At 34.0% G+C, this 25,248-nt stretch overlaps 3 protein-coding genes and 1 pseudogene across 3 annotated transcripts in view; 2 read left to right on the forward strand and 2 right to left on the reverse strand.

Annotated features, from left to right (window-relative positions):
• Nucleotides 1-19,445, forward strand: part of LOC133188331 (ubiquitin-protein ligase E3B-like) — a 35,487-nt gene extending 16,042 nt beyond the window's left edge. Inside the window, exons 22-30 of the mRNA XM_061323708.1 lie at nucleotides 300-419; nucleotides 6,952-7,128; nucleotides 7,372-7,479; nucleotides 7,575-7,712; nucleotides 16,370-16,494; nucleotides 17,125-17,307; nucleotides 17,443-17,554; nucleotides 18,193-18,285; nucleotides 19,177-19,445. Coding sequence (XP_061179692.1) covers nucleotides 300-419; nucleotides 6,952-7,128; nucleotides 7,372-7,479; nucleotides 7,575-7,712; nucleotides 16,370-16,494; nucleotides 17,125-17,307; nucleotides 17,443-17,554; nucleotides 18,193-18,285; nucleotides 19,177-19,368 — 1,248 coding nt within the window. The 3' untranslated portion in view covers nucleotides 19,369-19,445. The remainder of the gene's footprint in view (nucleotides 1-299; nucleotides 420-6,951; nucleotides 7,129-7,371; nucleotides 7,480-7,574; nucleotides 7,713-16,369; nucleotides 16,495-17,124; nucleotides 17,308-17,442; nucleotides 17,555-18,192; nucleotides 18,286-19,176) is intronic.
• Nucleotides 1,634-5,884, reverse strand: LOC133188659 (uncharacterized; annotated as a pseudogene).
• LOC133188330 (uncharacterized) lies at nucleotides 10,661-12,248 on the reverse strand. Its single transcript, XM_061323707.1, has one exon. It carries the CDS (start codon nucleotides 12,218-12,220, stop codon nucleotides 10,661-10,663), a length of 1,560 nt encoding a protein of 519 aa, XP_061179691.1. The 5' UTR covers nucleotides 12,221-12,248.
• A 2,981-nt stretch (nucleotides 19,446-22,426) lies between the features above and the next one.
• LOC133188796 (UDP-GalNAc:beta-1,3-N-acetylgalactosaminyltransferase 1-like) lies at nucleotides 22,427-24,997 on the forward strand. The gene is made up of 2 exons (XM_061324282.1): nucleotides 22,427-22,566; nucleotides 23,631-24,997. The coding sequence occupies exon 2, from the start codon at nucleotides 23,796-23,798 to the stop codon at nucleotides 24,819-24,821; it is 1,026 nt and encodes a 341-aa protein (XP_061180266.1). The 5' UTR covers nucleotides 22,427-22,566; nucleotides 23,631-23,795; the 3' UTR covers nucleotides 24,822-24,997.
• Nucleotides 24,998-25,248: the final 251 nt, after the last annotated feature.

A 25,248-nucleotide genomic window follows, 5' to 3' on the forward strand; every position in this document is an offset into this window, starting at 1 on the left:
ACAATTGTCTTGATGAATCTTTAGTTTTGCTTACTCAGGTCATTTTTATTTTGTTTTTAGATGATATTTAAACAGATGAATTTTGCTACCTTATGAATTGCTATGTATTGGCATATGCTCTATTTGTATTGCCCTAATTTCAAATTGAGATTCATAAGAGAATTTGCTGGTGTTATTATATGAATATGTTTAAAGTTACAAAGAACGGTATTTCCCAGAGTATGTTTTAAATTAGCTGAGCACCATCTTTAATTTTTTGAGAAATTTTGAAAGCTTAACCCATTTCTGATTACTTGTAGAGAGTGAAGGCCTTCAGACATAGAGTACGGCTGGAAAAGGAGAGTCTGGGATTGACAGAATCAGCGGCCATTTCTCCTCAGTCCACACTCATCACCGTCCACAGAAATAGGGTTGTGGAGGTCAGTACTGGGTCTTGTGAAGGATTTATACAAACATAGTAGACAAGTGAACCACAGCAAATAATTTACCAAACACAGAAATTAGAGACTGTTGTAGTTACATCGTGATATTGTACATTTCCCATGTAGCACCACAGGAGTCTGAAGTTTTTATTGTTAAAAAATAGTGGGGAAAAAAAATTCACCCTCTACTAGAAGGGTGGAATATTTTTTTTCTGGTATTTTTTTATGACACGCCATGAATATGGCCGGGGCATATAGTGTTTGTCATCTCCGTCCTTCCATCCTTCCATCTGTCCTTCCGTCGCACTTTGCGTTTAGCTCAGTTCAAAGCTCAGTTTAAAAGAAACTCTCCAAGATATTTTTATCACACTTCATATGCTGGTAGTCTATTTCTAATACAAAACAAAGTATGGTATTTCAAATGTCTTTATCTAATAACATTCCAGCATATGCATAGTTCAAGAGTTCTTTATCTTACAACATTATTGCAAATATGAACAACAAATAAGACAACTAAAAATTATTTACATTACAAATTCAAATACACAATACTGGACAAAACTGGCTCAGTCACCCATGAAGAACTTGCTGGACTGAAGAATCCACATGGTAGAATCTTCCCGATGTGTGAGACATCGCCACAACGAAAATTGTTGAACCCAGCAAGACAGAGTTGGAAGATCCACATGGTAGAAATTCCCCAGTACGAGTGTACTGCTGCAATAAAAATTTGTAAACTCTGCTCTAGAATTTTAACAACAAGGAAGTTTTAGCTGATTATAAATTTGTAATGGGGAAATTATGACAATAATAAGGCCAAAACTCAGGAACGAAAATATGAGTGACTGAGTGCCCCGTAAGTGTTTATAATTGTTCGCTATGGTAATACATACATGTTAATTATGAGATAAATTGAAAATGAGAACAAGATTTTTTAACTGTGAAAAAAGAAAAATATTACAAATAACATGTCTATAGATTGCGACATAGTAAGCCGTTTTATACAAGAAGAATATAACAACATGATAGCGACACAAGAAATACAAAGCAAGGTATAAACGATACAAAAATTGAATGAGAGCATAAAAATTAATCTGTAATCAGGAAACATTAAGTTTAAAAATATTGAGAATTACACACTATGTACACATTCACAATGGTGCCCGAGTCATCAGACTGTTAAACAATGCTTTTAGAATCTCTCGCAAAAGTCAACTGGTGATGAGCATGGACTGTTGCGTGTGTTTAATGGCTGAGTCTGGTGTTTTGATATATCTCGTATATGAATTGGAGGTCCATCTTCCTAGTGATTTGATAAGGTGGTCTTCGATGCGCGCTTTTGCTGCAGATGTAGCAGCACCAATTTGGAAAGAATGACCAGTGATGTAGCTGTCGCAGTGGTTTGAACGCTTCAGTAGATCCCTTAACATAGTCAAAAAATTACACCGACTGAGGGCAGATCCATTTTCCATGATGAACAGGGGGAGGTGCATTTTGGGATCAAAAATGGCATTTCTTGTAGATAAGTAGTTCTTTAGTTGTTCAAATGGACATAATACGGAATTATTTTTGAACAACTTGATCCCTAATCCTTTTCGGAAAGGATCAGTCTTGGATTGTTTAAGGAAGAGAACGACGTGGTCATTGTAGAATTGTACGTCGCTTATGCACAGATTAAAGTGAGGGTCGAAAGCTGCTTTGCATGTAAATTCTGCACATCTGAGGAAACCGAAAAAAGCCACTACACACACTGTTGTCATCAATGTATCCGTGTATTTTGAGTTCACACCTTTTTGAAGCACGCTGCACATGTCTTGTAACACATTGTAAGTAATAGGTTTCGGCTTGGATGGTAGGATTGACTTTGTCTTTTTATACCGCTAAGTAGCATGTGCAATCTAGGTAGATTACCTGCCAAATCGGTGAAGGGGTTAGGTATACCTAGCAGGATGAGATGGTGTCGAATCCCGCAGAGGTAAAGTTTGATTGTTTGGTAAGACAGGTTCATGGAATCGTAACAGTAGGTGACAAATTCCATTAAAGTAGATTCTGACACACTTTGACACGTGTTGTTCATACGGCTAAATTTTAAGAAGGCTTGATATCCGGAGTTGTACGTAGCTCTAGTTGAAATGGATATGGAGTCTTCCATCAATGCTTCTATTCTGTGAGAGGTTTCCAAAGGACGTCCTGCAGGGGTGGGCAAGGATGAGGGTGTCTGTCTGCTTGAGGAGCTAGGCTTCTGAACTTGTTTATCTGAAATCGAGAGAAAGCATCTGCGATTACATTAGTTTTACCTGGAAGGAATTCAGAATAAATGCAGAAATTGTATTTAGCTGAACACCAGGTTAACTGTCTCATTAGTTTCATAATAGAAAGAACTTTAGATCGCCCCTTTTGTATAATATTCACAGTAGCTAAGTTGTCACAATAAAAAAGTATTCTTTTGGTAGACCAACGAAGTCCCCAGAGAATGGAAGCTACAACGATAGGGTACAGTTCATGGAGTGCCATGGATATGTCCTTGTCTTGTTCACTTGGTAAATCATCTGGCCATTTGTCACTGAACCAGTGACCTTTGAAATATCCCCCGAATCCAAGGGTAGATGATGCGTCTGTATACAAATGCATACTATTAGCTGGAGTTCTTTCGATATCATAGAAAAATGATATGCCATTCCACTGATCTAAGAACAATTTCCACATTTTGATGTCTTCTCTGCACTCTGAGGTCAGATGAATGTAATGGTGAAGCTCGCGCACAGAAGATGCTAGGCTCAACAAATAAGAAACAAATGATCTTCCTGGTACGATTACGCGAGAAGCAAAGTTCAGATGTCCCAAAAGTTGCAACAATTCACGTTTTGTACAGCTTTTCTTCACGCTGAAAGTTTCCAACATTTCTCGTATTCTAAGAACTTTATCTGGAGGAAGTCATGCTTGCATTTTAGAAGAATCGAGAATTATTCCAAGGTATTCCATAACAGTATCTGGGCCCATGGTCTTGTGTAGAGCAATTGGAACGTTCAGCTTCTTAAAGATCATTGTCAGGAGGGCCATAGTCCGCTCCGCATCAAAATCTGGTCTATCTATGGTTAGGAAGTCATCCAGCAAATGCGTATAGATTCGATTTTGTAATTGTTTTGTGCTATCCAGCAAATTGCTTGGGAAAACTGATCGAAGATCTTTGGACTAGATCTACATCCAAAGGATAAACGAGTGTAGTAATAGTATAAATTTCTCCACTTCACACAATATAAATGGTACTGAGAAGGTAGTATGGGAATAAGTTTAAAGGCATCTGAAATATCAGTCTTGCACATCAGAGAGCCTTGACCATTTTGCACAATAATTTTGATGGCATCATCAATACTCACATAAGAAAGAGAGCATTGATTTTTATCAATGAGTTCATTTATACTTGGGTGAGTTTCATTGTTGTGAGGTGCAGAAAGATCCACGATTAGCCTTTTCTTTTTAGAATACTTATGTTCGGCGATTCCGAGAGGAGACACTCTGTAGTTTTCAAAAGGAGGTTCCTCATAAGGTCCTGAAAGAAAACCTTTTTCAATTTCCTTTGACAGCAACTCATCAACAGTATCCATGTTCTGTAAAGCTGACCTCAAGTTTTTGCATTCTCATGTTTTCAAGTCTGTTTTCTGCACTTTAGTGTCAAACCCATTAGTAAAACCATCTAGAATGTAAGCAACAAAGTTAGGATTTTCAAGATTTTCAAGTTCTAGTTTCAACTGTTGAATGTTAATTGTTGAGCATGGAGATCCTGGAACAGATAGTCATTTGGGATTGGTAGTAGAGGAAGATGTATTCTTAGTTTTGGTGAATTTTGAATTGCAAGTGAGCGATGAATGATCCTTTTTCTTGCATTGGCTACAAATATGAAGGAAAGGACAGTTGTTTCTTCCGCATTTCCTAGTAGAATTGAAATTGTTACAGATTTCCTGTCCATCGTGTAACAGCCTCTTTCTGCCATGCTTATCTGTATTACTGTTTGAGGATTGATGAGAAGTCGTTGCTGAATTGCTCTGTGATTGAGGACAAAACCTAGTGTCATGAGAAACTTCTGAGCAGATAGAGCAGGATCTGGATTTAGATGCTACGAGTTGAATGAGATCTCTGTCTCTCACAGACCAGTCGACTTTAATCTTGTGAACGGCCAAGGCATTGGCACTTCTCAGAGAAAATAGCTTGTGGTACTCATAAAATCTTTTTCCGTAAACATTGTATATGTCGATGATATTGGCTTCATACTGATCTAATTCTTCTCTGCGATTAGGAAATGCCTGACACATGCATCGTTTATATTTTCCGAATGCGGTTAAAAACTCAGCAATAGTAAGGCACCTTTTAAGTCGGATATCTTCCTTCTCTGGTTTCTCTTTCTCTGAGGTAGTAATTTCGTAATAAGGAAGAAGCAATGTAGCAAGATTAACATCCTTACCGTCGATGATGTTTTTCCGAATGGAATTGGAAATCAATTCCATTTGGGGCAATTCCTCCGGGTTCGTGCCTAATTTCCTCATGCTCTGGGTGTTTTCATTTGCCGTTTGGTAGAACTGCTGTAGAACTGCTGTAAATTAAATGATGGCGAGCTGTTAGCGTTTGTGTCTTTCGTTGTAATAAGGGTAGTTAAACTCGAAACCATCGTCTGGAGGCTTTGAACTGTGTGCACAAGCGACTCGATAACTGCTGGGGAACTCGAGGTAGCTGAACTTTGGTTTCCGCCGGAAGTAGTTGCACTTGGATAAGTCGTACTTGGAAAGGATGTCGTACTAGCTACGGATACTGCAGACGAACTTTGGAGATTCAAAGATTGTCTGGAAAAACCATTTGTGTGGTCGAAATTCTCCGCGGAATTCACATCGATGGCCCTGCTTTCATTTTGACTGTTTGAAGCGTCAATATCTTTTCCCAACACATTGTCCACGTACAATTTCCGCAACACAGAGATAGGAAAATTGGAAGAGGCGCTTATATTAGCCTCTAACAGTTTTTCTCGTAGAACAACAGCGGACCAATTTAAATAATTTGTGGTGTCAAGAGAATCACCGGAGGTTCTTTGTCTTTTAGCACTTCTCCTGGTCGCCATTGTTGTTTTGAGATACGTTGATTTATAATATCGCAATTTCACTAATTAATGAAGTGTTTTTCCCAGAATTACATCGTCAAAAACACAATTTAAGTACTCTGAAAGTAAATACACAAACAAACAAATCGGATGATCGATGATTATTAAGTAATCCTATGGATTAATGAAGACAATAATAGCTTGGTACTGACACTGTCCGGGACCATCGAAAGATAAGAAATCATGTGACTAGCTATTCTTGACCTATTGACCAATGACTGATGGACACGAAAATCAGCATGTCTATTGCATAATATTGGTAAACGTAAACAAAAGCAAAGGGGGGAAGGGCTTAGTTAGGCAAATTGTATGAAATAAACTTTGCTTAAAATTTTAATAAAATAATTTAAGCTACAAATATTGATGAGAGCTATGCAACTGCATCAAGATTTTTTGACCTTGACCTTTCCTTTGACCTTGACCTCACTTTTCTTAAATTAGTGTTTAGCTCAGTTTTAAAGAAACCATTCAGGATAATGTTATCAAACTTCATATGCTGATACATACTGATGTAGGCTACTCAACTGCATCAAGATTTTTTGACCTTGACCTTTCCTTTGACCTTGGCCTCACTTTTCTTAAATTAGTGTCTAACTTCATTTGCTGAAACATACTGATGTAAGCTATTCAACTGCATCAACATTTTTTACCTTGACCTTTCATTTGACCTTGACCATACTTCTCTCAATTTGTGTTTAACTCAGTTTTAAAGAAACCACTCATAATATTTTTATCAAACTTCATATGTTAATACGTACTGATGTAAGCTTTTCAACTGCTGCATCAACATTTTTTGACCTTGTCCTTGACCTTTCGTCTTTCCTTTGACCATAACTTCATTCATTTTAAGTTAATGTTTAGCTCTGTTTTAAATAAACCATTCAAAATATTTTTATCAAACTTAATATGCTGATACGTATTTGTGAGAACTATTCAACTGCATCAAAAATGTTTGACTTTGAACTTTCCTGTGACCTTGACCTCACAAAATTTGCATTTTGCTGTGTTTTAAAGAAATCATTTAAGATATATTTATGTAAGCTTATGCACTTGTACATAATTTGGTGAGAATTTATCATCTATATCCAACTTTTTAGATTTCAATTTTAAAGAAACTATTCAAGATGTTCTCATCAAATTTCATACACTAATACAAATTTTTATGTTGCATTACTAATATACCCTCGACGGGGCATTCATGTCCTCTGGACATATTTCTAATTTTACAATAAAAACCAACTCCTGTGGTAGCACAGGAAAAACAAAATAATATTTCATTTAGATTTAACACTGGCTTTAGATTATCAAAGCAAATTCTTTTTAACATAACAAATTAGTTAAGTCACAGTCAATACTATAATATTTTTTCCCCCTGATATTAAGGATGGCTATAGACAATTGGCTCAGATTCCTGCCCAGTCCTTGAAGGGAGTGATCCGTGTTAAGTTTGTCAATGAACAAGGTCTGGATGAAGCAGGGATTGATCAAGATGGTGTCTTTAAGGAGTTTCTGGAGGAAACTATATCTAAAGTGTTTGATCCTTCACTCAGTCTCTTTAAGGTATTTTACTAATTATGTTAAGTGTTTAAAAGTACCAGTGTCATTGTGTGTGTATGTTCTTGTTTTGTTTTGTTTTGTTTTTTTTTGCATTAAATTGAATTTTTTTTTTTGAAGATTTATATCATTCTATTTTCATTTTAAAATAGGATATTTTCCCATTTGCATCAGGTAAACTTTTGTCACAGACATTTACTCAATAGAAAACAATTTTAATTGAATACATTTATAAACATATTCTTTTAGGTCACTACAGAACAAAAGTTATTTCCTTCGTCAACCTCTTTTATTCAAGAAAACCATCTTCACTTGTTTGATTTTGTGGGGAAAATGTTGGCAAAAGCTGTGTATGAGGTGAGAAAGATATTTAAAAGAACATCATAAAACTTTGGACTTTCTGTAGATAATTTGACTTTCAATATTACGTATTATTCTTCCTTGTTTATTAGGGTATAGTTGTGGACGTGCCTTTTGCTCCATTTTTCTTGACTCAGATCCTTCAGCACCACCAGAGCACATTGTACAGTCCTCTAGATGAACTGCCTTCCTTAGATCCAGAGCTAGCAAAGAATCTATCTTATACCAAGGTAATCATGTTTGGCTCAAGAGAATATATCTGAATAAAGGTCTAATGGACTTTGTAAACTTTTAACATCCAGATCTACTGGACCACTTTTGATCTTTGGGCTTAAGGGGATTCTGATTTGTTTGTATGAAATAAGAATAAGTGGAGAGAGAGTCATTAAATTTTTTTCTGCCAACTCACAGAGTAGGAAAAGACAAAACATATGTAAATAACTTTATCATTTAATATAGACTTATTTTTATTAGTCATAGTTTTGTAGGAATAAGTAGGATATACCGGATAATGGAAATTTTCCTCCCATCAGAACATGTAAGGCTGCACTGTGAAAGCATCCCCATATATATGTAGTGTGTTTGTTTAAGTAAGTCAAGACCCCCTCAGCAGGGATAGGGCCATAAAAAGATCTAAATCTACACGGCGATATATATACATGTCTATATATATGTAGGAGAGTTTAAAAAGATTTCCCTCTGCAGAACGGTAGGTTGGTTATGAAGAGTAATATTAATAGCAGGCATCCCTGTATACTGCAGAATAAATTTGTTCAAGTCATGATCTTCTGAAGCTAGGATGGACCACTGTTGGGTTTCAGTTTTTTAAAACCTCTGAAATATAGAGGAAATTATTAATGAAAGAAATCTATTCTACCTATATTCTGCTATAATTAGTCAAGTTGGATGAAACCATTGTCATAGAGTGCAGTTTCAATTTTCTCCTGCAAGAAAATGGAACCAAAACAGGGGGTTCAAAGTCTTATAGAAGTATATAAATAATTGTTTGAAAATTGTTCTCCAGAACAGCAAATGCGGAAGTAGCAAAAGAAAATGCCAGCATTCCCATACATACTCAAGTTTGTTTTAAGTTTTGATGGTTGGGTCACAATATTAAGGATTCATGCTTGTATATAAATATACAAAAGGAATTGAATGAAAATTCTTCAATATTTTTCTTCTGAAGAACAGCTTAACTGTAATGATCGTATTTGTGTGAATTTATCCTCATTATGGCTTAAAGGTTTACAATGGCATTCATAGGGCAAACTTGATTGAGAAATTTTCTCTTAATTGGTGATGTTGTGTAGATTCAAACTTGCAAGAGTTCATAACACTAGGGTCAAAGGGGGAGGAGTTATGCTTAATTTTATGCCTTCCATGAATATGACTTGGACAAGTAGTGTTTATCATGTCTATCTTCTTCCTCCTGTCCTTGCATCTGTCCATCAATCACACTGCTTTTATCTCAGTTTCTAAGAAGCAGTTCAAGGTATATTAACTGACACTCTTACACTGAGCTATGGCATAATTTTCTGACCTTGACCTTCCCTGTGATCTTGACTTTATTATTCCCCATTTTTCAAGATATTTTATCAAAACTCATACACTGATACATAAAATGGGAACTTTCCAACTGTGTTCATTATTTTCTGACCTTGACCTTCCCTGTGACCTTTACTTTTTTGTATTTAGCTCAATTTCAAAGTAACTATTAAAGATATTTTTATCAAGACTCATACACTGATACATATTGGTGGGAGCTATTGAAGTATGTCATAATTTCTGACCTTGTCATTCCCTATAACCTTGACCTCAGAGTCTCTATTCCTTATTTTACATTTAACTTATTTTCAAGGAAATGATTCCTGATATTAATGTCAAACTTCACACAAATATAAAAATTGATGAAAGATATTCAACTGTGTCAGAATTTTCGGACCTTACCTTGTCCTGTGACCTTGACCTCACCATTAATCACCAAAGGCTCAATGAGCTAATGCTATGGTCATTTGTGCGATGTTAGATGTGTGTTAACTTTTTTGAATGTGGACCTATACCAAGAACCCCATGACCAATTTTTATCAAATTTGTCACAAAGTATCCTTGGCCCAAGGGCTTTCAGTTATACAAAAATAGGGATCTGACCCTTAAACAAGAGGAAATAATGAGGGAAATAAACACAGAAGTAGTGGTTGGTAAAAATAATCTTCTCCTCATGGGGCAAGTTATCACCAACTTATGTATATGGATGAGTATATGAAGCAGATAAAAAAATATTCAAAGTTGTCATTAAGTATCCTTGGCCCAAGGGCTTTCAGTTATACTAAAAATAGGGATGTGACCCTTAAACAAGAGGAGATAATGAGGGAAATAAACACAAAAGTAGTGGTTGCTAAAAAAATCTTCTCATGGGGCAGGTTACCACCAACTTGTATAGATGAATGAGGATATGAAGTAGATTAAAAACTTTCCAAAGCATGACCCTGGGGCAAAGGGCATGATCCCAAGGTCACTTCAAAGTTGACCTAAAGTAATAATTTGTTAAAACTTCAACATTTTACCTCACTATAAGGCATAGGATCATCAATTCTTGTCAGTTGATGCATCTTAGGTTGGAATACGTTGACCAAAAAGTAGGTCACAGTGACCTTCTATCAATTTTATCATCATTCATTGTCAAATTCTTTGCATATCTTGGACATGGTAGCATAAGATCATTGAACTTTGTAATTTAATGCATTTTGGTTCTCAGGGTCTGATGATGAAAAAGTAGTTCATAGTGACCTACTTTCTGAATTTTATGGCTATTAATTTTCAAAGCATTTTAGCTAAATATTTGGATATCAACTAACTAAAAATCATCACACCTTTTCAGTTAATACATCTTAGGGCCTTGGGGTAACTAAAAAGTAAATCACTGTGACTTACTTTCTTAATCAGTGCTCAGTTTACATACTTGTGTATATAGCAGGGTCTAAACTCCAGGTTCAATTCTCTCCTGACTACACCCTATTTCACCTATAATCCTTATAATCGTTTTCTAGCAGAAAATGCTCCCAAAGAGCACTTAAATTAAAAACATTTTTATTCTCAATGTTCTCAATATGACAAGCAAAAATAGAGATATTTTGATAAAAAAAACAAATATACTCGGAAAAAAATCACATTTGGAGAACTATTTAATATATTTAACAATGTGGCACTCTCCCTTTCCATCATCCCCTTGTCCCACCCACAGTTTTCCCTCTCTGTCCAGACATACTCCCCTGGGGCTCTGTAAGCCATATTTGTCACTAAGAAGATTCATCAGAAATTTGCCATCTTTATCCAGAAGCAACACAGAATTGTTCCCAAAGTCAGAGAGAATAATGTTCATCAAAGAATCACAGCAAACACTTCTAGGGAAAAAGAATTGTTTAGTCTCCTCCAGACCTTTGAATTTCCACTGGAGTGTTCCTTTAGTGTCTATGGCAGTGACATAGTGAGTTTGGAGGTGGTCGTCTAGGACAATGTAGTTTTCATCACCATTTTGAGCTACTCGATTGGGAGCATTGAGAAGATGGTTGGCAATATCTCTGCTATTTTGGTACTTGTCCCCAAAGTAAATTCTTAGACTACCAGTCAATCCTGAGATGCAGACGACAAGTTCTTGTCTGTTGTTCAGGCACATGCCCTTTGGGTTTGATGGAGAAGTTTTTATGAATGTTTGTGGCTTTCCTTTGTTCTCAATTTTCCAAATGCAATGGTTGAACCTGTCTGATGCAAGAAGGCAGTCTTTTTTTAAGAGAAGGAAACACTCAGGTTTGAACTGCAGGTTCAGGTTCTCCATCTCCACTGCTGTGCCTTTTTCCTGTTTATATGAATATTTGGTAAGCAGTTTTTCATCATGGAAGCTTACCCATACTTCATTGGCTGAACAGGCTTGGATATTTGATACTGGAAGTTTGCAGGAAAAACTGCTGTGCATACTGACTTGCAGAATACTGCCAACCATACGTTTTAGAGTTCTTTCTGATATTTCAGCAGGAAAAAATCTGGAAGGTATTGGCATGGACAGTGTTGGAGGTGTAGCAAGAGAGTCCCTCAGATGAGGGAGTGTGTCAAGAAATTCCTTGATTTCCAATATTCCTTTTTCTGACATTCCCTCACTCTTTCTGATTTCATCTTCAATTTCCCACTTTCGTGTAACTATTTCTTGCAATTCACTGTTTATTTGATTGCTGTGAGCTGCAAGGGTTGTTTGGACGGATTCTATCATGTCATCGCACAAATTATCAACCATTGTTTTCAGCATTTCTCTCTGTCCATTAATTGTCATCTTCACAGCAACTATTTCTGATTCATAACTGCCCCTTTGTGCTTTAGCCTGGTCTTCCAAAGCCTGATAAACTGGACAGATATTCTCTCTCCAATGTTTGGTATACTTGATTACTTCTTTTATTTTCTCATCTTTGGCCTGATTGATACTTGAATACTTGTGTCCGTTATGGGAATCAATCAAGCAATCTCTACAGATTGGAATGTCACACATCTTACAGTGGACAGCATAGAATTTGAAATGTTCAGGGCACTTTGACTCGGCCATGGGGAGGACCATATGATCATCTTTGACTTGCTGTGGATGGTTCTTCCAGCATTCTGCACACAGTTTTTCTGCACAGTCTACACAGTATGCTGGCAGACTCCTGTTTACACAACAGATACCACACTTCAGAAGATCCTGTGGGGTGCCCATTTCTGCAATAAAATGGAGTAAATTTCATGACTTATTCCTCAAATTCATACGAATGATACCTTTGTTTTGCAATAAGCAATGAAGGTACATGTACCAAGTACTGTGGTAGCATGTCTGTGTATCTACATGATACTTGTTTCTGGTAGGAAATACAAGTACAGTTTGATTTATGACTATATATGTACATCACTGTAGCAGGTGGACTTCACCCACAAGATGTCAAAACATAATATTAAAAAATTGTTTAGTGTGTTCTGATATCAAATACAGGTTAACAACTTTACAGATATTTTGTATGAGTTAAGAATGAACATGAACATTAAGTGTATCTATATTTACATAAAAATAATTATAATATTATTTAATTGTAAGTTAGAAAATACCATCAACACATCACCTATTTGACACTGTCTGAAAGATTAACGGATCCTACTGAAATTATATTACTATTTTCTCTTGCATTTTTTGCTTAACAACAGAAAATTAGTTTAAGCTAAAATTTTCTGAGCAGTGTGTAAAACTTCTCCAAAAAAAGCAACACAAGAAAAATAATTAATATAAAGAAGTACTTACTGATCTATAAAGAAGGATAAAATTTGGGGTCCTCCTTTAATCTGTGGTATTTGTATGTAATGTATATTTACACTATATCCTACACTTATTCTTTATCAGACCTTTGATAATAAGAAGCGAATCAGTTTTGAACATGGAGGTGTTAAGTTTGTAACCCCCTTCCCTGTTTTGTACAACTGATATGGATTTTCCAGAATTACATTTTAGATATCCACCTCCATCTGGTCATAGTCTAAAATTAGCTGCATGATCATATGACCTCAAATTTTTCAAGTGGTACAGGATTACTAAGTGTAGGTTTTCCTATCAAGCTAGTTTCTAAAAACTTATTAATGTGAATCAGCTGGATAAAGCTTGTTATGGGTGACATATAGGACACCTCCTCCCTAAACACAGTAATTATAAAGATGCTGATCCCAATTAATGAATAGAAATTGGTCGAATTTGTACAGCATAAAATATTTAATGCTTGTGTTTGGTAACATATTAAGTCATTTCATCGATCAGTCACTGATTTGGACCAGACAATAGTTACAAAGATCTTGACCTTCAAGATATTGCAATGACACACTGCTCATGAAGCAAGAATAAATTCTTTTTGATGCATTGAGACATTTTCATTTAGAGATGGTTAGAGACCAGACTAATTCTTTAGGCTGAAGCTTCTGCTTGTCTTCAGTCAAGGTCAAGACATGATTTAAGTGAGAATGAATACTGCATCAAATAATTACAGTAAACTTGTTTAGTACTAACACAGATATAGTGAGATCCCTGGCAAAATTCTTAACAATTTCTTGATTTTTATAGTTCCCTAGAGGTTAAAAATGACAAAATATACATCTTTTATTACAATTTTTTTTAAGAATGCAAAATCTAAAATAATGAAATGACAATTTTTCATAAGTATTTATATTTTAAATTTAATTTATCCAAAAACTTTTAAGTTCACCTAGGTAAGTTTTTGTTATTTATTGTTCCCTGAAAATATTTGTCAGTCATACTTGAAGGGAAACGTGTACACCTAGTACAATTTCCCTATAATTACCTATTTTAATGAAATTCCTTATACAGATATAACAAATAACGCATATGATGAAGTAAATCTACAGCTCATCTAGCAAAATTTTCTGAGGAATATACATCTAGAATTTTTTTTTTCTTCACAGTCATTCTACAAAAACATGACCAATTAAGAATTTTTTATGTCGCTTAAAGATTTACCGTTGTGATATCTTAACTATAAATTTAAAGGTCGATTTCAACTCTAAGACCTTAACATACACACATGGTTTTGTAAATATTCACCGATATATATGCAGTTAAAGTTTTGATATGAACATAATGTAATGTTGAAAAACGCATTCCACTGCAAATCTTAATGTCGCTTCATTTATTTATAAATTTCAAGATGAAATTTTCAGCCGTAAAATCGTTCCAAATAGATTGCAATGAATGTTAAAAAATGTCTTTTATCCTATATAAAAAGAAATCAAACCACTTCTCGCAAAGAAATGCATAGATCTCCTTTCATGCGAATTTATAGGCATGTCGCTAAAACTCGATTAACTTCCGTAATGATTTTATTATAAATTTCACGCATAGAATGCAGATTTCAAAAAGAACTGAAACTTATCTGAAAGTGACCACGGAACCTTATATCATCGATTCTAGTTGCGAGTCAGCTATTTTAGACGATTACACTTTCGACATAACAAAATGAATTAGACAAAAACAGTTGTCTCTCTTAAAAATTTAACTTCCATAATGGTAATTCAGGAAAGTTTTTGCATTAAAGGTATAAAAATTTTTATTATTTTGGGAGAGAAATGCTTTATACTTTTGTTTAATATCCAAAAACAAACTTTGATTTTGACTATTGAAGAGAATTTTAACTTTTATTGCTGGGAATTAACTTCCGTAACGATTAACCTCCGTAACGATATTTTTCCCGAAAATTTAATTTAAATTTGGATTCATGCCAGACTTCATGAATCATACTTTAGCATTCTTTACTGATCATCAGAAACAAAAAATTGGTCAAATTCAGCTTTATTTTAAAAATAATAAGGCTTATCAAGCAATAACTTCAGTAACATTACATTAAAATCAATGGTATCTTGAAATTGTTGTAAAAAGTTAACGATACCAGATTTGTGGACAATTCTTTGTTTTCAAGTTCACTGATATGTCCTTTAGAGAAGTATGATGTTCATTTTACTATTTGAAACAATTATTTTTTTCATGTTTCTTACTCTGAATTGGTTCCATTTATCGTAGAATGACTGTTCAATGTTTTACATGAAATAAATAGCAGGGCTTCACTTTTCAGATTCATATATATCCTTTTTTTTTTTTTTTGTGGTTGAGTTCAAATTTGTTCACACAAGGGCTCCTTGGACAAGGGTTGCTTCAATTAAGTTTTAATATTAAAATACACATATTGGGGAAATCTTTGAAAGCTTTTCTGATAATAACAGGACCACAATTTGTCAAATTATTATCATGTCTCCCCAAGTAGATTAAACTTGTGGCCATAGAAGGGTAAGATAGGGCCACAAAAGATAGAAGGAATAGATTACATATATATATCGGAGGAATCAGAGGTTATTTTTTTTTACTGATAAGCCTTTTTGGAAGAAAAATATTCACAGAATTTTTAACAAGTATTAAATGGAGTCACAAGTATTGAAAATGCAGAAATTAGATTGTTTATTATTACTTAAAAGGTCACATTGCAGATATTTTGAATTTCCTAGATTGCCTGGTATGATAGTGTTTTTATGAGTTAAACTTTATATTAAATTTCAGATGAAGGATATACTTTAAAAATAAGAAGGATTTTAAAATTGAAATTAGCCTTAATAAAGGATTTAGAAATAAATGAATCAAAAATTTAGTAAAATTTGTGTTTCCATGTGTTCATGTCAACAACATTTAAAAAAAAATCAAATAACAGTAATGCATCTTTTGGGAAAAAATATACTGTAACTTATAGATCATTAATAACTACTCACCTAAAGCACATTTCTCGATGAAAACATAAAAAAATTATTGTTAAATGTTTACCTCAACAATAGCTTGTTATCAAAGCACTTCTAGACAGATATATTCCATGGTACATGGACTTATAAAACACTTGGCATTTCCCTTTTAATGATATTTTGTAACAATGTAATTCTACCGTATGCATCATGTGATATTTCATATACTTCCTCTTTGTATTATTTAATGTTTACACATATAGATATTGATTTAAGCTCATTATAATTATGAATGAGTATTATGATAAATATGAGAAAGTTAAATTATCAGCACTTTAAGTATGTTAATGGCAATGATAGTGAGTTCAAGTCTGATCTCCTACAGGCAGATGTATTATACTTGATAACAGGGAATTATTGATTGTTTATTTACCCAAATAGGCTAACCATATGAGGTACCCACTTCAGTGGTAATGTCATGTTTTAATATGATAATCACTAAATAGCACATTGTTTACACTTCATTGTTCTCTCTGAATAAGCATTGTGAAGGAGATGTCAATGACCTTGACCTGATCTTTGTTTTTTTAATTAGCATTATGAAGGAGATGTAAGTGACCTTGACCTGACCTTCTCCTGTGATGAAGACTGTATGGGGAGACTGGAGACACATGAACTTGTTCCAGGAGGGAAAGCCATGCCAGTCACCAATGAAAATAAGTAAGGGTAGTACTTGAGTTTGAAATTCTACATTCCTACTGCTCCATTGAAATACAATGTTGAAGGTAGTCAAAGAGGCTTTTTTGCCATGGTTATTTGTTACAAGAATATCTTGTTTTAATTGTATTTGATAAAAAGAACAAGGGAAGTAAGGCACAAGAAATATCTGTACCTTTGATTTGATAAACAAATTATTTTATGATAAAAAAAAAACTGAAAAAAGGAATGCGCAAGCAATTACCGGTACTGCAGAGATTGAACCCAAACAGTGAAAATCCTGACAGTCAGTTCTGAAAGTGAGATCAACTCATTAAACAATAAGGCACACAACCCATGACAAGCTATTTTATAGAAATAATTTCAGTATTTGTGAGATTGTAGAATTTTTTTTTAGATTTTACAGGAAGTACACACTGATGTAAGCAGACATTTTAAAGAAAATCTAGCTTAGATTATGTTTAAAGTTTTCTCTGACTATGGGTATTTTCTCCACTTATTTGTTCTTGTTCTTTGTAAAACATTGTTATGTTCTATATGTCAGGAGAGGCAATAAACAGATTCCAAGAAAAATTAATTATTTTGATTTTATAAATACATGATGGTGTTAAGGGATTGCTTTGTTTTGTTCAGGATTCTATATGTTCACCTGATGGCCCATTTCCGGATGTATCGCCAAATTAAGGAGCAAACAGCAGCATTTCGGAGAGGATTTCAGACTGTCATCAATCCTGATTTGCTTCTGATGTTTTCAGCCCCAGAATTCCAGAAACTAATATCTGGGGACAATGCTGACCTGGATATTCAAGATCTTAGGTACATGATAAGTGAATTTAACCATGTATACATACTGTTCAATTTATATCTATAGATGCTTATTATATATACTAGTATTTAATGAAGGAATATTAGATTGTTTATTTTCTCAGTTCTGACTTTATTTCTTTACAGACGTCACACTCGATACTATGGAGGTTATCACAACAGCCATAAAGTCATCAGCTGGCTGTGGGACATTGTCACAAATAACTTCACTCCCCAGGAGAGAGGTTTATTTCTCAAGGTAGTTAACAACTTGTAGTCAAAAATTTTTATCAAATCAAACAGCTTTAAAAAGACCTAAAGCAATGTTAATGCATACATATTGTGCTTATGAGAAAGAGATCCTGACAGGTCTATCTGTCTGATATAAGAATCTATCATGAGTATCCATTTGGAATAAGGAAATCTCACCAGAGGGGTGGATATTTTTGTGTAAGGACCAGGCTTGTCAAGTATCTGAGTTTACGTTCCCTGATGATGGATTATTTCTCTTCCATTTATGGTCTTCGAATTATTAATGCTTGCTGATTGATGATTGCTTGAAACACAATAGCACACAAGAATGAAATGGTGAGGCATGCACGGTCAGAAAGATTATACCTGAAAACACTTTACACTAAAGTGTACATTTAAACTGAAAAATTGTCTTTTTTTTTTAGAAATAAGAAAAATCTACAGAGCTTAATTTCTTTCCTAATTGTTTTCCAAAGTGTAAAGTGTTATGTCAAAGGTGTGAGGTAGGCATATCTCACATGGCTTTCTCACATGGGAGAATCCTATCATACAATTAGGCAATAAAGAAATATTTTTCATGTACTTGCATCATACAGCTTTGTTCAAGTAAGATTAGACTGAATGAGATCTACATTTTTTTTTCAGTTTGTGACCAGTTGCTCTAAGCCTCCATTACTAGGCTTTGCTCATCTGGAACCCCCTTTCTCTGTCCGCTGTGTAGAAGTCAGCGATGATCAGGTATGTACTGATGATTCCGGTCAAACACTTTTATTTTCAGTGATCTTTTGCATTTCTCCAGAGGAATGAACATTGATATTTTTAATTATTAATACAGGTACATGTGATTATGAACTTTTCATTTGTATCATCAAAAGTGTTTGTGGAATATGCCTTAAACTTTCTCATTCAGATTCAAACAATTGAGAATAGATTATGGTGAATTTAATTTGAATCATGTCTACCTTTAAATCAAAAATTGAACAGCTATATTAATTCATGTATAGTAACTTTTATGGTAATTTCCAGATTAGCTACAAGTTTGTCATACTGTATATAGAATTATTTTTGCCCATATTATTTCGCTCTTTCAAACTTGCAATTATTGTCGCAAACCACGGCCAAAATGTATGATCCTCTCCCATTCTGGCCATGGTTGAATGAGAAGAGAATATTTCACAACTTATTAAAATATTGACCAATGCGAGTAAAGAATAGTCGGATAATGAAGTTTGATGCAACCTTTCAATACCCAATCACAGTATACAAAACATTTCTTGTATACTGTTGATGTCAATTGTTGGCTGAACATGATGTCACAATATAGAGGCATAAATATTCAAGATAACGGCACATTTTGTGATCAAGCAGCCGCAGGTATGAGAGAGCTATGTGTGGATTCCGGACTGTGGCTTGAGACGATGACTTGCAATCAACTTTGCTAAGGTTTAAATTCACCCAGTCACAGTTGTGTAATAAAGATGATGTCCAATTTGAATTTGCCCCATTTTAAATTCATGATCATACACTTGTGACAAGGGCAATAGAGGCAAAAATAAAACAGTGGCTAAAAATTTCTCTGTATATTATAGTAATTATCTTTATAGGAAACAATTATAATTTCTTTACCAGGATACAGGAGATACGGTAGGGAGTGTTCTTAAGGGATTTTTCAACCTCAAGAAGAAAGACCCCATAGGGCGCCTCCCCACCTCCTCAACCTGCTTCAACCTCCTGAAGCTGCCAAACTATCAGAAGAAATCCACTCTCAGAGACAAGCTCAGATATGCCATTACTTCTAACACAGGATTCGAGCTTTCTTGAGATCCTGATGAAAAATGACGTTAGTACCAAGCAAAGGATTGACACCGATTTCTGGAGTGTACTGCACAGGCTACCAATAGATTCACTAGGACTTCATGTTTTCTAGTGACCCTGATTAGCTCATTAGGTGTGGTTTGAGCTTGCCAGAACATTATGAAATGAACAGCAGCACAAAATTGTATCAACAGTTTTTGCACAGTCATGACATCTAAATGCTTTCTATTGCAACTTAATTTACTGTGAAGTGTCATGGACTAAACTGGGGAATTCTGTACATAGTTTGGGCTTTAATTCATTTAATTTGTGAAGGAGAATCTTCAGAGAAATTAGAATCTTGATGAGTGACAAAAGTTGTATGCTACAAAATTTACTACTTACATTACTTACTAGCAAACGTTGAAATTGATGACACAGGAAATTACAGAGGGGCAAATCAATGAACATTTAACCCCATGAAAATCCATTGTTGTACATTAATCATTCTATGAAATTAAGGTTCACCTCTCTATATTTTGTGTTGTCTGTGATATTATATGACTTTGATCAGCATTTAGTGTACAAGACCTTAAGTTAATGAGAATTGTACAGAATATAACTATATATATATATATATATATATATATATATATATATATATATATATATATATATATATATATATATACATGTATATATATTACTAGAAATACATAGCAGATTCGTTGTGTGGATTAAGCAACTATATTATATGATATGGCCATTAATTATTTTAACAACTGATTGAAACAAAATATCCGTCCACCTGGAAAAAAAAAGTTTGCAAACAAAGGAAGTATTAAGGGAGATAATGCAAAGAACAAAAGTAGAACTGGTTTACAGATATGTACTAAAAGATTTCAAAAATGTTTGTCTTGATGTTGAAAATGAAATTGTTATGTAATTGGATGTAGATTATGATGTCAGCACTATTTTTGTTTTCTTGAAGGACCAATATTTGTTTTGACTGATCATGCTTGTATTTTGTTATATTGGAGATTTATAGATACATAAATGTGCACTGGTATTTAAATATGTCCCCCCCCCCCCCCAAGATATCTGACAAAGTGTTTTCAAGATAGACACTTTACTTATTTTTTTTATTACAAATGGGATTCAACTATGAAAAGTATGTTTAATTTCAATTAAGCATCCCAGTGCATTTCAATATCACAGTATTTTGTTTAAGTATCAAAAGTTTTGTCTTCAAGCTTTTATAACATGTTTCTATGTGATCTTTAAAATTTTGTTTTCTGATAAACAACTTATTTATGACTAAAAAAAAGAATTCATTTTCTTGTCATCAATTACATCATGTAACCATGTAACAATCACCAAGTCACTTTACCCTTGTTGTCTTTCAGTGGAGAAATAAAACTTGTATGAAACTAGATAAAGACTTGTTTTGCTTACTCAATACATAAAAATTGAATTTACCATAGAATTTCAGATCTAAGCCAAGGTCATGCAGACATGACAAACATTTTATCCTCATTTCTTAATACGGAAACTGAAATATATATTTATTTTTTCTGATCTTGTTAAAAAAAATATCTTTTGTATTATATACTGGTAGACTTCAAGACCACCTACATGTATAATACACTCTTTTCTATGCATTAATTACTGAAAGATGTGAGAGTTACCAGGTAGTTAGAGACATAAAGTTCTACTGTATAGATATTTATTGACTGAGACCTTCCCAGTGTCTTTTTGACCTTATATCCTAAATTTCCTCATGCTTTGTTCAACTTCCCAAATTCATGTAGAATTCCTACACCCAACTTTAAAATATCTCTCTTGTTTAGTTTTTCTATGTGTGACATGACTTCAATAACATTTCTTTTCTTGATCTTTTTTAATATCTTTAAAGGATTCCATACAAGTTACATTTTTTGCCAGATAGTTGTGACTGTTACTTTAATTTCATATATACCAAGCATAACTGACCTCTGATCATCTTTATAAATTGATGAAGCGTTTCAATTAATGCATATCTTAAATACATAACATCAAAAAAATTTTCATATTGCATTTCACTAAGTCTTGGAACCATTTTCATCATCAATTCAAAATTCTATGAACTTGACCTTTCCTATGGCATTTACTTAATTTTCTGCAGCGCAAGTACATGTATAGCATACTACATGTATAGTGTATGTAACATACACGTCGTAAGTTCACATATTTAAACTTTTGACACGATTTGAATTGATGAAGTACTTTATCATCTACATATCTTCTTTTGCGATAACGACTGTGGTGACTCCAGCAAACCAAGTCAAAAAATTCAGATATATTATTTTGTAGATTGAAGAATTTTCATTGCTCAATCACATATGTACACAAAATAAATCATTCTAGAAGTGGAAAATATTGTGTCTGTTTTGCATAGAATTTTTATTTGGATTACTCACACAATTCTGTCTTCTATATTATTTATTTATAAATGTCTCCAATAAAACGACTCCCTCTCTGAGACTGCTAATACCAGGAATAGTTGATATCACAGTTTTTTAAACATGTTTATGGAAATTATAAAATTTTGGTTAACCCATTTAAAGGTTTCAATAAAGCACTGCACTCAAATTACATAATCTTACAATACAACAGAGAAGCAGCAAATTTTTTGATAGAATAATATATTATCCACCATGCTTGTGGTAAATGGAGCTATTTTCCTTCTCTCCACATAGTGCAAAGTAATGGACATGAATACAGGGATAATTTTTATATTCCTAGTCAGGTTTAGTACAAATATATATTCATAATGGCACTTTTTTTAAGACCCTGCGTTGAACCACATTTATTGATTGTCAGGAACATTTTGTGAAGATGTGTTTAACCAAGTGTCCATGACACTTGTAATGATTGACAGATGAAATAACTGACCATTTGATTGTCATCATGCCGCGATAAGTCCGATAGAATTGTTAAAATACCTGCAAGTTAAAAGGACAAGCATTTCACTGTTGTTACTCACCAACCCAGTGTCAAGTGGAATTAGCATGATTATATACGTAACGTAGGGTTTAATGATCAAGATTTATTTGTATACCCTGGCATTTATGTTTTATCAATACAATATATATGGTGTCTGAGGGATGTTGGAAGTTTACCATTGTTTCAAAGACTGGCCATCTATAACCATGCTGCAGTCAAGCTGAATGGAGTTATCCCAGGGTAAAATTTTATACTGATTTCTTGCTTTAATAATTTTCTGCTTTTTTGGACCAAAAAGATAAAATACACGAAATGAATGTACATGTAAAGATGTAGAAAATTTTAAGTACATGCAGTGTACTTTTAAATATTTTTTTTGCACTTTGGCAATCATGCAGCTCATGTAATCAGTAATGCAAACATGTAAATGCATTTGAATATGCTTTAAGCTTTAATCACAATATGGTTAATTCTTAATTTAAAGTTTCTTATCCAAAGAACATTTATTTTAAAAAAAAATAATGTAAATGCCTGACATATACAGTTATCTAAAGTTGTACAGTACACCAACATTAATTAATATGTAAATCTTTTTTTTTCCTCACAACTTAATTTTTTTCTCCAATTTACAGTGCATTTATGTAGAATATATTATGTTCATTGTGTATGAGTCTTCAGGGCTGTAATGGGAAAAAAGATTAACCTGTGACAAAGTGTCTTTTTATTGGCCAGACATGTCTGTATTTTACGATTTGTTCTGTAATTTGTCACTTTTTATCACCTGTGGACAAAATTTAATGCATGCATTGCATGTACCTGGCAAAAATCAACTGTACTGACCCACACTGTGAAAATTAACACGTTTTTCTGCATAGCAGCGCCATGAACATTAGCATATAATTGTAATTATCCTGCAGTTCATAAGAAATAACACTTAAAGACCTGGCTCACAGCTGGCCTTTATTTGATCAATAGCATTACCAGTGAAATATTGATATTTTTATTTTCTTTTACAACCTTAAGATTTTGTAAACAGATGTTTTTACGGCCAGGTAAAATCTGAAATTAATGTCAGGAGATACGTCAGAATGCATGTTTTTAAAAATGAAATTTGAACTGTCTTACTACGAAAATCCATTGTTATGAACTTCATTGTTGCCTGACACTATTGAAACAAAGTACATGTACTATCGTTGGAGGCTGTGTTTAAATGTCCTGGTTATTCAAACATTGTCCTGGTCAGGAGTCATTTACAGGTACAGATAAACCTAAACTGATGAATGCTTGAAAATTTCTATTTCTAGGGGTTTGAAGTGGATCATAGAGAAGGTATAAAATATATGGCCTTACTATCACAGGTCAAGATGGAAAAGACCAACAATCAAGAAATTCTGAAAATAATCTACAGATCGAGGTAAATATTTTTGATGACACAACAACCACCAGAGTGTTGAATCGGTGAAAGAAAAATGAGATTTACAAATTTCCGATGGAAATTACTTGGACTGCTCGTTGGTGTTATTTTTGTGTGGAGTTTGTCAAGTTCCAAAGGAAATCAGAATGAATTCTCTGAAGAATTTGAGTTTCCAAGGTCTGTGTGCAATGATAGTGGGGATAATATATATGTCAATCATTTTTATCTCCATAACAACCCAAAGAACCGAAACCACTCATATTCCTTGAGGGCACAAAACCCCTTCAGTATTCAAAACCCTGGATTGTGTTTTGAAGAACACTCATTGGATTTTCTTATTCTAATCAACACAGAACCTAATCACTTTCTTCGGAGAAAAGTCATTCGTGCTACATGGGGAAATGTGAATTTACCTCAGTATCAAAAATTTGGAAATTTCAAGATTCTCTTCATTGTAGGCCATTCAACCTCTAAAAAAATTCAAAAAGCCATTGAAAAAGAGGCAGCACAGTATGGTGATATTTTACAGGGAAGGTTCTCAGAGGCACCGAACAATCTCCCACAAAAAGCTCTGATGGCCTTGAGATGGACAGCCGAATATTGCCTCAAGGCCAAAATGATCATCCGCATCCAGGACACTGTGCTTCTAAACATGTTCGAAATTTTACGAGAATACAAACCCAAATATTCCTGTACCAAAAATTTATTAATGTGTAAATTCATCAAAGAGAGGATAAAATTCATGGATTATGAAAAACTAAAAAGGATGAAACTGACTCCCACCATTATCCACTGTGTTGGAAAAGCTGTGATAATGACTCGAGATATGCTTATCTCCCTTTACCATGCCGCCCCACATATGACCCCATACTGGTCAGATGACATGTATATATATGGAATGTTGCCGGCTCAGATTCGGCAGAAAACTCTCAAACCTTTGCGACTTTATGAAGGAAATTCTGATCAAGCAATAGACTGCTATGAAACAAATCTACACAACTGTGGATTAGTTGCTATTGATACCCAAACAAGAAGCCATCACAATATTATATGGTCTCATATCAAACATTACTTTGCATAATGTTGGCATTTAATAGTAATGGTGATATTTCGTTTTATTGACTTCCGCATTCTTTTATGGCCCTTTATTACCAGGCTTTTCTCATATTTCTATTCCACTCCTTAGATGGCAATCAAACCAGCCTAAATGATAAATTTTTATCACCTCAATTTTGTTATTAAAATAACTAAATCAAGCATTTATATTTCCAATACAGAGGCATCATTAACTGCTGAATTGGGCAATGAACTTAATTTGCTTTTTTATCTGCGACATAAAACTTGTTCAAACATTTATCAACACCAGTGTACCTGCATTTTTTTTAAATGTAACATTTGTGTTCCATTTTAACTTTACTGCTGTGCAGTAACTATAATTTGAATAAAAATTAAGACTGAAACTTGTGAACATAATAATTTACACCAATTTCAAAATTTCTAATGGAGAT

The sequence above is a fragment of the Saccostrea echinata genome, unplaced genomic scaffold (assembly GCF_033153115.1).
Source record: "Saccostrea echinata isolate AGI-Se365-2 ecotype Australia unplaced genomic scaffold, CSIRO_AGI_Sech_v1 ptg000016l, whole genome shotgun sequence".
Classification (NCBI taxonomy): Eukaryota; Metazoa; Mollusca; class Bivalvia; order Ostreida; family Ostreidae; genus Saccostrea; species Saccostrea echinata.